This window comes from Ceratosolen solmsi, unplaced genomic scaffold, assembly GCF_000503995.2.
Source record: "Ceratosolen solmsi marchali unplaced genomic scaffold, CerSol_1.0 scaffold15, whole genome shotgun sequence".
In the NCBI taxonomy this organism is placed as follows: domain Eukaryota; kingdom Metazoa; phylum Arthropoda; class Insecta; order Hymenoptera; family Agaonidae; genus Ceratosolen; species Ceratosolen solmsi.
The window spans coordinates 1,980,899-1,998,279 of record NW_011948434.1 but is presented as its reverse complement, the minus strand read 5'-3'; the positions used below and the strand labels follow the sequence as shown (position 1 = coordinate 1,998,279).

The 17,381-nt window shown below is 20.2% G+C and overlaps 4 protein-coding genes across 6 annotated transcripts; 2 read left to right on the top strand and 2 right to left on the bottom strand.

Annotated features, from left to right (window-relative positions):
* Positions 1-7,680: 7,680 nt before the first annotated feature.
* On the bottom strand, positions 7,681-9,305 carry cnir (cornichon-like protein). The gene is made up of 4 exons (XM_011502793.1): positions 9,151-9,305; positions 8,460-8,528; positions 8,126-8,379; positions 7,681-8,052 (listed from the first exon to the last, which is right to left on the bottom strand). Exons 1-4 carry the CDS (start codon positions 9,229-9,231, stop codon positions 7,986-7,988), a joined length of 471 nt encoding a protein of 156 aa, XP_011501095.1. The 5' UTR covers positions 9,232-9,305; the 3' UTR covers positions 7,681-7,985.
* Positions 9,306-11,341: 2,036 nt separating this feature from the next.
* ND-13A (NADH dehydrogenase (ubiquinone) 13 kDa A subunit) lies at positions 11,342-12,334 on the top strand. The gene is made up of 3 exons (XM_011502791.1): positions 11,342-11,483; positions 11,671-11,847; positions 12,125-12,334. The coding sequence occupies exons 1-3, from the start codon at positions 11,367-11,369 to the stop codon at positions 12,185-12,187; spliced, it is 357 nt and encodes a 118-aa protein (XP_011501093.1). The 5' UTR covers positions 11,342-11,366; the 3' UTR covers positions 12,188-12,334.
* Positions 12,335-12,390: 56 nt separating this feature from the next.
* On the bottom strand, positions 12,391-12,975 carry Sys1 (Sys1 golgi trafficking protein). The gene has a single exon (XM_011502790.1). The coding sequence runs from the start codon at positions 12,928-12,930 to the stop codon at positions 12,448-12,450; it is 483 nt and encodes a 160-aa protein (XP_011501092.1). The 5' UTR covers positions 12,931-12,975; the 3' UTR covers positions 12,391-12,447.
* Positions 12,976-13,324: 349 nt separating this feature from the next.
* On the top strand, positions 13,325-17,270 carry LOC105364766 (HCLS1-associated protein X-1). Of its 3 annotated transcripts, XM_011502788.1 has the most exons (9): positions 13,326-13,400; positions 14,584-14,705; positions 14,777-14,857; positions 15,036-15,128; positions 15,205-15,368; positions 16,298-16,408; positions 16,542-16,677; positions 16,782-17,068; positions 17,151-17,270. In XM_011502788.1, the coding sequence occupies exons 3-9, from the start codon at positions 14,790-14,792 to the stop codon at positions 17,267-17,269; spliced, it is 978 nt and encodes a 325-aa protein (XP_011501090.1). In that variant the 5' UTR covers positions 13,326-13,400; positions 14,584-14,705; positions 14,777-14,789; the 3' UTR covers position 17,270. The 3 variants fall into 3 exon arrangements, with proteins under 3 accessions (XP_011501091.1, XP_011501090.1, XP_011501089.1); XM_011502789.1 differs by having other exon boundaries at positions 13,325-13,400; positions 14,584-14,857; positions 15,208-15,368; XM_011502787.1 differs by having other exon boundaries at positions 14,584-14,857.
* The last annotated feature ends 111 nt before the right edge of the window (positions 17,271-17,381 follow it).

Below are 17,381 nucleotides of genomic sequence, written 5' to 3'. Positions count from 1 at the left end.
TCTGAATGTGTATACAGTACTTGTGCATACTTATATACAGTGTATGTCTATATCCATTTAAAAAATATTATTTATATATATAAGTAATTTCATTGTAATCCTAATAAAAATTATTTTTATTAATATTACTAACTTCTTGTTAAGTAAAAATAATAAAAAAAAGTTTCATTCTAAGGCTGTAAGAGATTGAAAAATGTTATGAAAAAATATATTTTATTTATATATTTTATTTTATTTTTCCTATTTCCAGCATCATACTATTTATTTTCTTTCACACATACATTTTCACTGATCTAAATATATATATTTATAAATATACTGCTTCATTTAATAAAAGGATATGAAAATTTTAAAATGAAGAAATTAAAGAAATCAATAACCAAATAAATGATATATTTAGACATTTATATTTTCATCATTATTTTCAATATTATTATTAAAATCCTTTTAAAAACATTATGTTATAAATATTGAATTTTTCTTCAATTTTCTTGAAACAAGAACCAAAATCATTATGTAAATAATATCTTAATAAATAATTTTTTACTTTAAATTTAATATTGACTTATACAAAATTAATTATTAAATTTTCATCATTTTTATATATTGAAATACTTTTTAATAATAATTTTATTGTCTTCCTAAATTACCAATTCTATTTAAATCCCCCCATAACGTATTATTAAATAAATTTTTGATAAATTATAAAATTTAATATATACTCTATTGTTAAGAAATGAATACATACTAGAATAATATTAAAATTGTATCTGAATATATTTTAATAAACAAAATAGTATAATACTTGATCATAAAAAGTAGATAATAAATTAATAAGATAGCTAAAACAATCATATTATTAATTAAATATAACTTAAATTTAATATGCTTTGTATTAAAAAAAAGGTTTTTTTAAAAATAAATAACGTTTGAAATCCTACGAACTAAAAAAGACAGCTATAAGTATAAAAAGACCTTCGAATAATTGCGTAAATGATAAATATTAGTAATTTATCAAATAGACACATTTAAAGAGTATTGTTAGACATTTTTCACACTGATTAAATTTATGAGATTTAAAACAAGAGTGTATATAATATTAAAATAATGCATTAAAAAGTTCTTTCAATTGAAATGAAGTGTCTTTAAATATGAAAAAATTATAATATTTTTGTTATTAAAGATAAATATACGTATATTGAATTATACAAAGTAAATCATATATAGGAAAAACCAATTTTTGAAAAAAAGAAAAAAATTGACGTTCTTAATATATGTACAGTTATTTTATTTTCAATAATTTATGTTTTTGTACATAAGTCATATATTTCTATTATTCTTCTTCATTATTTTAGCCAATAAGATTATACGATTTTGTAATAATTTAATAGTTAATAAATAATTTATAATAAATAACATTTTATAAATATTGTTTATAATTAAAATGATCTATTGATTCTAAAAATTATGAAAATAAACAAAACAAACAAAATTATAATTGAATTGCTTTATAAAAAGTATTGCAAATCTAAATCGCAGAAACTTATTCAATAAATGTAATTTCATTTAAAACTTCTGTTAAGTAAATAAAATAAATTCTATTTGCGTAATTTACAAGTTATAATGTTTAAAATTATGAAAAATGATCCTACCCTAAATCACTAAAAGATGTCAATCCAATAATATTTCGATATATTTACATCAGGGAACAGCCTTAAAATTCAACTTCTGAAACATTTTGTAAAATAAATAAGAAAGTACCCCAGTTAAATAATAATTTATATTATATTATATAATATAGATTACAGAACTATTGATCAATATTTCGCAATATATATCTTTAATTCAATTAAAATACGAAATATAATTTACTAAATAAATTCCTATATAGTTTGGTACAATGAAATAATATTTTGAATAATTATAATAATTATACTAACAACCTCTTCGGTATTTTTAAAAATGTATAATTTTAAGCATTTTCAAAATTACATTTAAAATATTTTTTAATCGCCATTTCTTTAATTAATCAATTTATTAAAATTTGAACTATAAGTTGATTAAAAAAATAATATATAATGAAACGAATGTCTATAAATAAAATACACAATATATGTTCAATTATCAACTATTGTATAGCGATAATTAATGTAAAAATTGAAAATAAGATAAAAAAGAAATCTAATAGTTACTAGAGTTAATAGTTTTATCATTAAATTAAAATTAAATAAAAAATTAAATGAAATGAAAATTAAATAAAAGTTACATTTAAATTAGTTTAGAAATAAAAATGACTAAAAATTAATATTTATAAATCCAAAAGTAAATAATTCAGATAACGCATGTGAGATGAGATGAAGTGGTTAATTTCCAATCACTGTTAATTCGCCATTTTATGAAAAAACATGAATCCAAATAAGTAAAATAATATATACCGATATGGCAAAAATAGATGGTAGTTACAAAGGTGTGAAAACGATAAATTTTACCGAAGGTAAATTGGCTTTTACAGTTTAATGGGTCAGAGGACTACACTATTGGAAAAATGCCAATCTTCGTATAAGCGTGGTTTTCTATAATAATGAATAGCATATTATGTTGCTTTATAATGAACATACTAATATATAAAATATATATAAATATATATAAATTGGAAACATACGTTATTTTAAAAAATTAAAATTTAGTAACTGTACTTTTACAAAATCATTTTACATCTTCTATTTGTTATTTTCTAATATTAATTAATACATGCTAATTATGCTAGATACATTATAAACGTTTATTAAAATTATTTCAAAATACATTTTATTTTAATCGTTATTAAAGCATTAAGTCTTTCATTTTATTAAAATATCTACTTTAAATATATTTACATTTTATTAACTGTAAAATATAAATAAAGATAATAAAATTTTTATTCAATTTTAATGCAATAATATACTATATAATAATATACTAAAGTTTTTGAGAATATTTGTCTATCAACTTTATTGTGAAGAAAAATTTTTTATATACGATTAAGCCATATATTAAAATACACAAATTGTTTTAAAATATTTCAATGTTTAGATAAGTTTTTAATTTAATAAAGAAATTTTTTCATATTTTTTAAGAATATAATATGTGAAATTATGTAATCTAATTTAACTATTCAATAAATATTAATGAACTATAAACTAAAAAAGATTTATTTTTGAAATTAAAAAGTTCATAAATAGTTTTAAAAAAATAGCTTTTGACTACTTAATAAAATATTTGAATAGACGTTTAAAATTTAAGAAATCTAGAGTATAATGAATAAAATTATAATTAACGTAAATGAATTATAAAGTAGTAGTTAAAGAAAAAAACTAAACTTCAACTGTGGTTTAAAAATATGTTAAAATTTAAAAAATAAAAATAAATTAAATTAAAAATAATAAATCTGTTAAATACAAATAAACATGATAAATATATTTAGTACACAAAGGGTAAATTATGTACATAACAAGTTCGATTGATTTTCCACACGAATCTTGCAAATTCAAAAATATATTTAGATGGTTTATAATATATTCAATTTATATCAATTTATAATATAATATATTCAATTTATATCAATTTACAATATACTCAATTTATATATTCAAAAATAAATATATAGGTATGTAGCTTCCCAAATTCCTCACATTTTGTAAAATTTTTTATTTACATTTATTAATATGTCAATTACATTATATATTAGTTTCAATATTATTAAAGTTAAAACTTTTTAATTTTTCTCGCCAACTTACCTCGCTCTCTTTTTCTTTTTACCCATGATAGCTAGGTAATTATATTTGGATTTTATTGAATATCACTTATGACGATTGCATTTACACTTTAATCGGTTACATTTTAAAACTACCCTTTTATTGATTAGCTGCAATATTTTGAACAAGACATTGAATGTAAATATTATCCAGATTAAAAAAGTGTATGCATCAAAGAAGATTCAGAATTAATTTCTCATCAGTAATAGTTCAAAATAATCAAAATGTAAACTAAATAAATAACAAATTAAAACTTTTATATGCAATTAGATTAAAGAATTTCTTATGAAAATATTTATTACAAAACGTATAAAAATTGATCTTTTCCAACTATTGGCGTAAAAAAAATATTATTATAGTCATTTTATCATGTAAATTATTACATTTCCAAAAAATAAATTAATGAATAATTAATGAAATTTAGAAAGTAGCAGATTTAATTTTCATATATTTTTACTCATAATAATAATTATAAAAAGTATAGAAATAGTTTATAATTCAACCCTCTATCTTTTATTATTTTGAAATATTATATTGTAATTAAATTACTAATACATATAAAAATTTACAATTCAATGTATAAATTTATTTATTCATGTATAATATAAAGATAAAAATTAAGTTTATGTAATGTTATTTTTAAAATTTACTAGTTGCAATATAATACATTGAAAACTAAATCAATTGTTAGATTAAAACGATGACAAATATTTATTTAAAAAATTTAAGAAGTTTTGGTCATTTGATTAAATGAAAAATTTGTATAATTTTTATTAAATTCATTTCATCTTTAAAAAAAATCTAACTCATCATTTAACCATATATTCATCACTTTTAATAACTACTAAACTTAAATATATATATAATTTCAATTTGTGAAGAATAATTTTCAAATTTTTTTGTAGGTAATGTCTATAAACATTAAGTAATGTATATTTTTTATAAATGTTTTTATATAATTTTTAATAAAAATATGTATTAAATAAATGTTTTAGTGATATAATTGATTAAAAATTTGCTTCATGTTATTTAATATTATGAAAACTATAAACTTTAAAAACTGAAAATTAATTGATTAAAAAATTTTTATTAAAATAATTTATAAGTATTCATTTCTAGTTACAAATTAATACTTATGTAGTTATAAATGTATCCATAAATTAGTATTGCATTATATAGCCAGAAATATTGGCAGCAACATTTTTCGAAAAATTCGTATTTAATAACATCACAAAATATGGTTTGATGTAGTACTGTACTTTGTCATGTTGTGCTACATAAAATATTTTAGAGAATATTTGTTACTGAACTAGCTTTTTATATAAAATACAGTAGCTATATCAAGCACTTTAATCTAATAGTTATGAACTTTTTAAATTTATTCTACGATATTATTCATTATATGAATTATATTGTATTATGAATATAATTCAATCTTTATATGTTTAAATTAAAAAATAAAAAAAATTGGATATCAGATTCTTCATAAATTTACATAAATATTTAAATATATTAAATAAATTATGAAATAATGTCATATACAATGCGTTCTCAATTATATTACATAGAATAATTATACTTACAATTATATTTAAAAACCATTTTACAAATAATTATAATCATAACAATGATAGTTTTTAACTTCATTTATACAATGAAAAATGAATCTCTAATTTACTATTTGATTAAAAGAAAATTTAAATATTTTATTTTTTTTAATATTACATTATTTAGAAGTTTAACAGTATGAAAAAACAAATTGTATCTCAAATGCAGTTTGCAATAATTACTCTTAAGACTGATTTTTAGGCCAAATGTGTTTAAAAAAGTTTTTTACATATTTGAAGAAATATCATCATTTATACTTATATTAACTCATACGTAGAATATCTAGTAATAAAGTTAATACATTTTGAATATATGTATGTGTGTAATAAAATATATGTATATAAAATTGTTTTTTAATACTATTAAAGCAACTGAGACAATTATAAATGAATATCATTGAAGATAGTTTTAAGATGATAAAACTATATTTCATTTACCTTAATAATTATAAAATAATTAAATATTTTAAAAATATGATATTTCTCAGGATAAACATTATATAAATATTAAATTAAGAATATATGAATATTTGAATAATTTTTTAATGAAAATAATAAAAATTAATCATTAATTGTATATATTAATATGGTATTATAATCAAGTGATATAATATCATAAAAATTCAAATTTAAATATAAATATTATATTGAAATTGTTGAAAAATATTAAATAATTATTTAACCTTGTGAAATTTGAAGTGATGAAATACTAAACTAAAAGAATATGGATTAATTAACCGATTAATAATACAAAGAATGAAATATTTTTTTACTTTCATTTTTATTCTTCAAATTATCATTATAAACTTTAATCGTACTTAGCATCTTCGGTTTCTACAAACATATTTTTACTAAGCATCTACAGTATTCACAATAGTGTAGATTTCACTTGTTCCTCTCTCAAGGCTGAATATCCTATTTCACAGCATTCACTGTATGTATTTATTTTACTTTTTAAATACTTTTTTTTAATCTCTAGTTATATTTAAGATTTAGTATAATATTAATAGTTATTTAACGTAATTTACATTCAAAAGTATAAACAAATATCGTATATAATTTCATTTTCAATACATACTTATAGACACAGCCATATTTTCGTATTAAAATATAATGATACATAATCATTTGTATATTCGAAATGTCAATAAATTTTACATGTTTAATTATTCGTAAATATGAAATTTTTGCTGTTTTAAAAATTATATTACTGCTCAATTTCATCTGTATAGATATGCATTAAACATAAATTGCAAAATCTAATAATCCTACTAAGTTAAATTCCTGTTATTAGCCTAATCAAATTTAATAATTTGTACCAATTTTTAATTTGCTGTTATAAGCAAGCATCGAAATGTCATGAAAGTATATTTAATATTCTATTATGAGAATATATAATATTTATTTACAATTTTAATATAAATAGAAACTAATATTAACTAATATTAATCAACTAATATGATTGTATAATGTATGTAACCTAGAATAAATAAAATGTATAATTATCAATATTTTATTGTAAAACATTTTTACTTCATAAATTAATAAAATATATAATACACTAATTAATATATATTAATTAAAATTTATATATACTTGTTTCAAATGATTTCATGAATTTAAAAAATACTTCTTCTTAATACAGAATTAATAACAGTACAAAAAATCGTATTAAAATAATTTATTACAATTTTGTCATTCTTACATATTATTATTTATATGTACTTTAGAATATTATACTGTATGTATAGAAACATTCAATTATACATATAATAATAATTTCTATATATATAATTATTATTTTATTGAATCTTATTACAATTCATTCTTATTATTTAATAAGTCACTTATAAATAAAGCACTTAAGTTCTTTTATGCTTTAAATGACTTTATAATAAATTAAAACTATTTTCAAATGTTATACAAAGCAAAATTCAGTTTGTTTTTAACAGATAGTTGAAAACTGTATGCAATAGCATATGTAAATCTTAAAAAGAAAAATTTTCAATTAAGAAACATTTACTTTAATATCTATAAGCTAGTAATTACGAATAAACTAAAACATATAAAATATTTATTACATAAAATTTTAAATTATATATAGTTATATTGATTCTCTTCTGTCAATTATATTAATGACTTGAAAAATAAACCAAATTTTTCACAAATGTTATATAATTATAAATTGATTATACTTCAATTGTAAATACTGATCTACTTAATTTCTGATTTTACAAATACACAAAACATTTTTTGTTCTATTTTTTCCTTTTTGTAAATATCTTTTTATAAATTTAACAGTTAACAAAACTTCATAATAGCTTCAGTTTGTATTTAATAATTTAAATTAGTTAAATTAGAAATTCCATCAATTTATAGAAGCATGCTTGACTAGAAACAAAATAATTACAGAAATAATTTTTACGCATATAATGCTCAATAATATAAAAGCCTTATTCGTGTCAAAATTTTAAAGTGATAACTTGTACTATAATATCTTTCAAATCCAATATTTCATCATAAATTCCTTAATGCATTAATGATAATTTATATTTAATATATAAAATATAATTTAATGTAAAGCTTAGAATTCTACCATATCATCTTCATGTCGATTTATTGGATCTCCTTTTAAGAGCGATACAATCAAACTTAAACAATCAAAATTTATTTGAATTTAAAATTAAGTTTTATTTTAAATACAAATTTCTAATTTGTACTTACCAATATAAATAAATAAAAAACAATACTAAATAGTAACCAAGGTATATCATGCAATCTCTTGTATGCCTTTTTAATTGTCCATGATTATGTATTTCTGTTGGATCATATACACCCATATTACCTTGGGGAGTACTAAAAACTTCATAAATGAGCCACATTGTCATTGGCGCATTAATAAGAGTTAACATCCATTGGCCATTAATAAGTAGTAGAAATAACAGAAATGTGTGAGCTATGACCTTGGGAATTACCCACTATGAAAATAAAAAACTTCAGTTAAACAAAAAAACAAATGATAAAAAACACATTTCCTAAATACATTAGAAGATTTTACCCTATTTAATCTTGAACAGCATTGTCTAGCATTTAAAGAATCACATTCTAAATCTGAGAGTGTTATTATCTTAAATTTTCATTAGTTAAAGATAATATTAAATACTTAAATATATAGTCAAATAAAAAATTAAAAAATTAGTTAAAAACAATATTAAATATAAAAGTACAATAAACCTCTTTTAAAAACATATATAGAATTATAAAATTGCTCATCTTTACATAATATATTTGCATTAGCCCACGGATGGATTTGTAATTGATAAGACTTATATTTAAAATTTAATTATCATTTAACATATACTTTCACATGTGTCTATTAAAGTGTTTTCAATAAAAAGAGTATTTTCTATTTCAATAAATTTGTTTATCTTTAATAATTAATTAAAGAATAAATACTAATCTTTTGTTGTTAGTTTTCCATATGATAATATTGATAATAATTTAATAAATGAAATTGAGTACAGTAATTACACAAAATATTTTTAGTTTAATATATAAAACTTAAATGTGTTAAATATCCATTTTGTCCCGCCATAGCTTGAAGCTAACCTTATATAGCATTCTTGCCAATTAAATTTCTATACTTTACTAGTTAACTAAAATCTATACTATAGAAATTATTTTACAATTATATAAAATACTTACACTATTTATAAAAACAACAAGATAAGTTAAAAATACAAGGATACAAAGTACACAAGAAGAAATAAAAGGGAACCGGTATCGAGTAGAGCAAATGCAAAAAGTAATTGCTCCATTACGAAGATCATAATGCACAAATTCCTAACTCTTTTTTAATATACGTGATATGAATTATGTAGCATCTTTTTTTAATATATATCTTTAAAACTATTTCATGAAGTTATTAATATCAATTACTCATAATAGTTCAAAAAATCTGAAAATTGTAAACGAAAAATAAAATACAATAATCAATGTAATAACTTCACACCACTGCCAACATCAACAAAGTGTGAATGCTGGCCAATTACTTATTGATATAAAACGTAGCCACGTTCCTCCTATTATCGATCGTCGGCGAGCGAAAATGTAAATTACATATAATATAATAAAAATATTAGTAACATTATCGTTCATTAAATTTGATTCGATTTAATTTAATAAAAAAGGAAACGATATAAGTCTTTTTATTAATTTATAAAAGTGATATAAATTTTACTTCATAATGATTCCGAAAAAATGTTCAAAATCAAACTTATATTGTCCCATTAAAAGTAAAAATAATGTTTATATAATAATTTCAATGTTTAATGTTGTTGATAATAAAGAGTAGCACAAAAATGGATCTTATCTCCATGCATCCTTTTAAAATGATGATGCAGAACTGACAAAATAAATAATCATTGCAATTCTGAACACAAATTCATGTTAGTATTTATTAAATTTAAGCATCAGCTAGCTTAGTTTTAAGATAAATAGATAGAATTAGTAAATTTACACAACAGAATTTTAAATCTTGACCTGTACTTAACCAAACCACAATCTTGTTTACAAATGTACGAAAAAATTTGAGATATTTACAAACCGAAACGATACTTTAAAATACTTGTACTGTTGATTCAATACAATAAATACCATTTGTTTATACATTTTTTGTAATGGATACCTCATTGTCATTCAAATACAAATTTAAATACGTAAAAAAATAGGATATTGGACATAGTGAATAACTATCCTTTCTTTTAAGAGCTTTTAACACGTTATACGAATTCACATTATGTTGTTATTTTTATGAATAAAAAATATTCAACTTGCGAAGAACAATTACAAATTGTGTTTAAAACTTCATCTGAATAGTCTTCGTGAAAAACATGTTAGAGTCTATAATACGCTACTCTATGATTAATTAATATTAATTTTAATTGCATGCATTCATTGTAATAAACTTAGATTAATCGTAAAAGTATCTTTATTCGTTTGATCATTTTGTTCTCATCTACCAAATATCGTTTTGCTCTTGAAAGAAACTACTTACATGAACTTGTATGCTGTGATATTTACCTTTCTGAGAAACCTTTATAAATTCCGAATAACATTACGATGATCACATGTTAATCAAATTACTATTTAGGTACGGAGTAAAATATAATATTAATTCTCCCACAACTGTACGCATAAGTTATAATATCTGTTAATGCAATGTCTTTAATCTTTAAATAACAACGTATCATTCATACCTTAGAGATTTACATACACATGCATACGTGCTTTGTTATTTGTCATAATTCAGGAAAATTCATGCTCACTAATTATTATGGTTAACAAATTAAATAAATATAATATGTATAAATAAGTTTATTCACATATCAGAAAGATTTAATGTTCACGTGGATTCAATAGTTTAGTCATGATTTTCAAAGATCCGCATCAATTTATTTATTATCATTCAACATTTTTAATCAATCTACTCCAATAATTGATATATATTCCAAAATCAAAAGTAAAATCATTCACGAATACTTAGAACTAATTTTACTTATTGCTAAATTTTTACAAAGTTACAAAGAGTGAACTTTCTATATCTAAATTTATTTTGTAAATAATTTTAAATAGCAAGCATCGATTACATAGATCAAAAATTTATAATTTTTACCTCTCAATTTAATCAAGCACGTTGTCTTACATCTAAGAAACATTTTATTTTGACATTTTTCGATATACAATTAATGGTATGTTTTATTATAATAATTACTAAGTCTCTGGTTTAAAAAAAATCTTAATAACTATTATTTTATTAAAATAATTTATTGACGTAAAATGATATAATTTAAAGTTTGAATTTTTCCCGGCAATTACTATATGCAGTTTCAATTGTATATATATATATATATATATATATATATATCAAAAAATGTCCAATCTATTAGTAATACAGAATAAAAATATGGCGAGTAAAAATGTCGTCCGATTACTAAAAAATTCAACTAAATTTAATTGTAAATCACTGCATTCGTCTTTTGCAACATGGACACCTCCAAATGATGAAACACATACTGATCAGGTGAACAAAAATTAAGCGATTAATTTATTAATTAGCACGAATTCAGTTAAAATGTTACGTCAGTAATATACGAAGTTTCGTATGTTTACTTTGTAAATTAATAAAATTAATTAGCATATATAATTAATTTTAAAAGCTAGCTTTAATTATAAAATATGTTATTATTTCATGTTTAATTATTATACAGCAATTTCATCCTGATGATTATCGAAATACGAGATTCATAGGAAAACGCAAGGAAGTAAATAAAAATTGGGCAATTAAATTAATTGCTGAAGAATCTCCAAAATGTGTAAAGGAGCGGATTGTATCTTGCGATGGCGGTGATGAATTACTTGGACATCCAAAAGTCTATATCAATTTAGTAAGAATTACATTTAATCCAACGAAAGCCCCTATTCAAATAATAAAGTATAAAAGAATTATTTGAAATTTTGTGTTATATGCAAAGAAATTAATTTAAATATTTGAAAAACAAAAAGTAATTAATTATTTTATTTTTAAAATGACATCTAAATATTAAAGACTTCTTAATGCTTAGAGATTAATCTATTTTTAAAATGTTAATATAAATTGACATTTCATGTTAAAATTCAAATAAATTATTGCATATAAATCTTTATTAATTTTTTTTATTATAGGATCAGCCTGGTAATCATACATGTGGCTATTGTGGAATAAGGTTCTACAAGGAGGATCATTAAGGAAATTTATAGTTATGAATAATATAAATAAAATAGTAGATAAAAAGATTTACACTGTATCATTTTGAGTTAACAATGCAAAGCAGAAATTAAACAATTTGTTATAAAGAATAATTTATTACATAAAATTAGTTTCTATTAAACTTATATAATTTTATACATTATATAGTAATTCACAAATCTTAATTTTATTTATGAAAGTTTATTGTTTATATAAATATTAAATTTTTTAAAAAGTCAGTAAAATTTATAAAAAAAGTTTATAAAGCTGTTTTTTGACTGTTCATGCCAAGAGGAATTGCTTTAAGTTCGGTTTTCATACACAAAAACTCACCACATACACACATTATACTTGTAGTAACAATGTTCAAACACCACCAACTAAAAGTTATTGGAAAATTACCATTATATATCCAACAGCAAATAAGATGTATCAAATGTGCTGTACATGCAAAATCCATGCATTGCTTTGTCCTTTGTACCAAATACCATAATGCTATTGAACCAATTATAGAATTAAATATAAATATGATTATTACAAGGTATCCACTAAAATCACGAACATGAATTTCTTTATATTGGAAGACATAATCTAGTGATTTCGTGGTACCTAATAGAGTAGCAATAATTATAATCCATATGCCAAGAATACTATATATAACACTTTGCACCGCAATAATTTGTGATATTATAAGTATTGGATCCCATGTTGTTTTTCGAAATTGTCCAGTAATTCCATTCATTTTTATATAATATTTATTTACATATTAAATTTACATCTAAGCTGAAAATTAATAACAGTTAATTTATAAAAATTAAAAATTCATAATTAATCACAATGTAGAACTTTAAAAAGAATAATGTTTTAAACAATTGTGTTTATTCATTAATTGATTAATAAATAGTAGAAAAGGATATGATAAAACAAATATATAAAATTCAAGTATTGATTATAACTTAAATTACAAAATTTGAACATAAATGGTAAATAACATAAATTAGTGAAATTCATATTTATTTATTTCACTTGTCTGTAAGACTGTAGTAAAATAAATAAACCTTATTTTGAAAATATATGAATGTAGATTTATATATAGACATAACCTCCAAAACAAAATTTGCAGTCCTATTCTAATTTTTATATAGTTAGTTTTTCTAGCTCTACATTGACATAGATAACATCAATACTTTCATAATTAATTTTAATGTAAACGTAAGTAACAAAATATTTACTATATTATAAATAATTACGATTCCATACATATATTTTATTAAGAAATTACAAGATTTAATTAAACCTATTTAAAATAACATGAATACAACAATCATTGGATAAACATATTATTAAATTGTTTAATATAAACGAATAAATGTAGCTATAATTCGTATATGAAATATAAAAAGAAGTAATATTTGTGAGTTTTGTTCTTCAATCATATACTTAAAACAAAAACATTCATAATATATACCTTTGCAGCTCCCGTATTGAATATATTTATAATTATAAAACGCTTTTAAACATTTTATTTTCATACTCTTTTAGAAAATGAAAAATCACAGTTATGAAATTTTAAATTTCTAGTAGAATTACATTATAAAATATAATACGTACAGAATTCTGTATGGAACCTTATTAAAGTCATGATATATCTAATATTGTAATTACGCAATTTGAAGTCTCGCTTCATTGGTGTTTTTATCTAAACACTGTAGAATTAATTGCATATTATAAAAATTTTCTAGTAACTCGTAACTTTCGTTTAAAATAAATGTGATTTTGATTTATTCTTTTCTCAAATTATAAATAAACAATGCAAAAGTATAAAAAAAGTAATAAATATAAACTTCATTAAGTTGTTTAAAAATATAAGAAATTATAAAATCGATCTATTGGTTGTAAAAATTTATTTTTAATATATATTTAATAATTGATATAATTGTATATTTCTTATTAAAATTTATATTAACAAAATTATATAATTAAAATATGAATCGTACAAATATATTTCGTTAATAATATCAAATAATTAATTTAAATAATATTAAAATGTAAACCTATGCGTTGACTTTAATATTCCTTATACATTTAGCATTAAATATTATTTTCATTCTTTTCTAATATTTAAAAATGTTTTAAATTACTTTATATATATATATATATATTTATAAATCGTGGAAAGTAAACAAAAATAATAAATATAAAATTTTTCTTTGGTAAAATGTTTTGCCTTAGTATTTAAAATATATGAAAGATTGTATTATATTTATATTTCGCGCATTATAAGTACCAGACTTATATTAGATATTTTTAATAAGAAATGTAGACCGACAGGCGCTACTGCATTTCACTTTTTATCACCGTTCTTACTATTTGTTGGCGTTTTTTCTTACTTCAGAAAGTTCGTGTTTAGTTAGAACTCTGACTGTATTCTTAAGATTTGCGGATGGGGATTTCTCGAAGCTCGAATAATGAATATACCAACTTCAGAGTGTTCAGAATAAAGTAGTGGAATTATAGGTAAGAGTAATAATCAGATAGATTGTACGAATGAAACTGATGAGTTCTAAATTATCTCTTTTATTGTAAAGAAGGAAAATAAAGATGCCATTTCTAGATTTTTTCCGAAGCATCTTTAATAAAGAAGCTATACAAGAGCCACCTCAAAACAGGTTATAAAAAAAATATATATAAATTGGATTTTTTTTTTATTATACGTATTAAATGTTCTTAGATTTTTTTGTTTCCTTTTATCGTACAATGTGTTACACAAATTAAAATAATTAAATTGATATTATTAAATACATGTAATTAGTTAAAAATGTTTTAATTATATTAAATTTATTTTAGGTTCGAGGATAACTATCGGTACAGCGATAGCTTCAGGAATCCAATTTGGCAGAATGATGAAGATGAAAATGAAGATGATGTTAGTGATTTTAGGTAATTCTTTATTGTGTAAAAACTATAGAAATATTTGAATTTTTTTTATAGTTTCTTTTTTTCCTGTTTTCAATAGTAGACATCCAATGAATAGATACAATTTTAAAATAGACAGTAATCCTTTTGAAATGACTCGTTTTTTTGAGGCCCAAATGGAATATTTATTAAAAAGTTTTTTTAGTTTTGATGGATTTGGAAAAAATTTTGGAAATCATACAAATATCTTCATACCTTTTGAAGGTAAATATCTTAAATTAAACTTTGTATATAATATTAACCAATTTTTTGCAATAATGAAGGTATTTTTATTTATATACAAGGGAAAATAGTAAAAAGTTATTTTTGGGAATAATAAATTTATTTAATGTTTACTTTTTTATACAAATACTATTTAAATAAAAATACAATCTACAATAAAAAAATATATTAAATAATACAGTTTATTGTTATGAATTCTATATATTAATTTTATTAAAATATTTGAAAACTACATTTTTACGTAATATAATAATAATACATTAAAATTTTAATATTCTGCAAAAATACAAAAATTCTATAAAATTTTTAACTATAATAGTTTAATATAAAATATATACAATTTGGATCATAGTTATTAAACTATAATTAGTAATTTAGGTTAAGAAGCATTAAAAAATATTTCAAATATGCATAAATTATATTAATTGAGTAATTTTCTGATTACCTTTACATAAAACTTGTATATTTTAAAAATATAATAATTATAAAAAAAAAATTGAACATTTTGAAATAATATTTTATAAATTGTATATAGTTATTTAAGCTCCAAAGGAAAACCATGAAATTGAAATTCATTTCATACAAAATTTGACTTAATTATATAAATGATACAAAATATGATTGTTGTTTTAATTCATTTAACATTAAAAAAGGAAATGTTTAAAATTATAGGTATAGTAAATATTTCATTTTCTGTAAGATTAGAATATAATTTCTAAATTTCTTTTTTATATATTTAGTTGCTAAACTTAATTATGTATAAAGAATTTATCTTCTTTTAATTCAACTATTATTTAATTAAGTTTATATTGTTTATTTTAATTTTTATTTATTTATTAATATCTAAGCCATAGATATCTTATACTAAAATCTTTTAGGTAAAAATAATAATTATTATTTTATTTAAATAGATGATAATTTTATGCAAGAATTTTCAATATACGATGGAAGATCAAATGGTATTGGACCACGTGATGAAGTAATGAAACCTGAATATAAAGCAACAGATCCAGGATTTGCAAGCAAGTTTTTTTACTTTTATGGATGTTTTAAAATATAAAAATATTAAATTATAATGTGGACTTTAAAAATGATATAAGATACAAAATAATATATAAACACATGTATTAAATTTATTATTTTATATGAATGTAGATGATAATTTTACAAGTTTATTTGCATTACCTGATGTGAAACCAAAAACTAAAGGGCTTTGTGATGCTTTGCTGAAACCTTCTTATGAAATACTAGATTCAAACAGTGATAAAGTGGATTCTGATTTAGATGGAAAGTAAGTAAAGCTTAACTAAAGAGCTTGAGTACTGTAAAATAAAACCAATATAATATTATAATTAATGTTGTTATTGTTGTTATATAAATATTCATATTATTTAGGATTAAATCAGGTGAGCTAGCAGAAATATGGAAGGCCCCTTCAACATCGGAAACTGTACAACCACAATTTTCTGTTAGAAATTTTACATTTGGAAAAAGTGTTTCAACACAGGTAATTCGAAGACAAGATGGAAGCATTGAAGAACGTCGCACAGTCAAAGATAGTAATGGCAATGAAGAAACTAGTATAACAAGACAAATAGGAGATCAACAACATACTATAATAAAAAAAAAAGCTAAAGATGGATCTGAAGAACAGACAGAGAATATAATCAACATGGATGAAAGTAAATATTTTTATTGTTTAAAAACATTGATTTTATTATTAAAAATTGATCAATGAATTCTTAAATATAAATTATTTTTTAGATGAATTGAAGGGATTTGATAAAAAATGGTTAGGATTTTCAAAAACACCAAAGCAGTCAAATATCAGTCTTGAAGATTTTCCATGGCAAAAATTTTTTGGTCCTAATCCAAAATTATAATAAAAATTAAATTAAATTAAATAAAAATGAAATAACATTAGTTAACAATGAATTATTATTAATGGATTTATAAATTTGTAGATATATAAATTTCTAGTTTTTATTTATTAAT

Bases quoted from the DNA above. Each gene is read 5' to 3' on its own strand.
- cnir (XM_011502793.1), bottom strand. From the start codon at position 9,231: ATGATCTTCGTAATGGAGCAATTACTTTTTGCATTTGCTCTACTCGAT. The intron at 8,380-8,459 runs GTAAAATCTTCT...TTATTTTCATAG, and splicing joins GCTGTTCAAGATTAAATAGG to TGGGTAATTCCCAAGGTCAT. The intron at 8,053-8,125 runs GTAAGTACAAAT...TGATTGTTTAAG, and splicing joins TTTTTTATTTATTTATATTG to TTTGATTGTATCGCTCTTAA.
- ND-13A (XM_011502791.1), top strand. From the start codon at position 11,367: ATGGCGAGTAAAAATGTCGTCCGATTACTAAAAAATTCAACTAAATTT. The intron at 11,484-11,670 runs GTGAACAAAAAT...ATTATTATACAG, and splicing joins ATGAAACACATACTGATCAG to CAATTTCATCCTGATGATTA. The intron at 11,848-12,124 runs GTAAGAATTACA...TTTTTATTATAG, and splicing joins CAAAAGTCTATATCAATTTA to GATCAGCCTGGTAATCATAC.
- Sys1 (XM_011502790.1), bottom strand. From the start codon at position 12,930: ATGAATGGAATTACTGGACAATTTCGAAAAACAACATGGGATCCAATA.
- LOC105364766 (XM_011502788.1), top strand. From the start codon at position 14,790: ATGCCATTTCTAGATTTTTTCCGAAGCATCTTTAATAAAGAAGCTATA. The intron at 14,858-15,035 runs GTTATAAAAAAA...AATTTATTTTAG, and splicing joins CAAGAGCCACCTCAAAACAG to GTTCGAGGATAACTATCGGT. The intron at 15,369-16,297 runs GTAAATATCTTA...TTATTTAAATAG, and splicing joins TATCTTCATACCTTTTGAAG to ATGATAATTTTATGCAAGAA.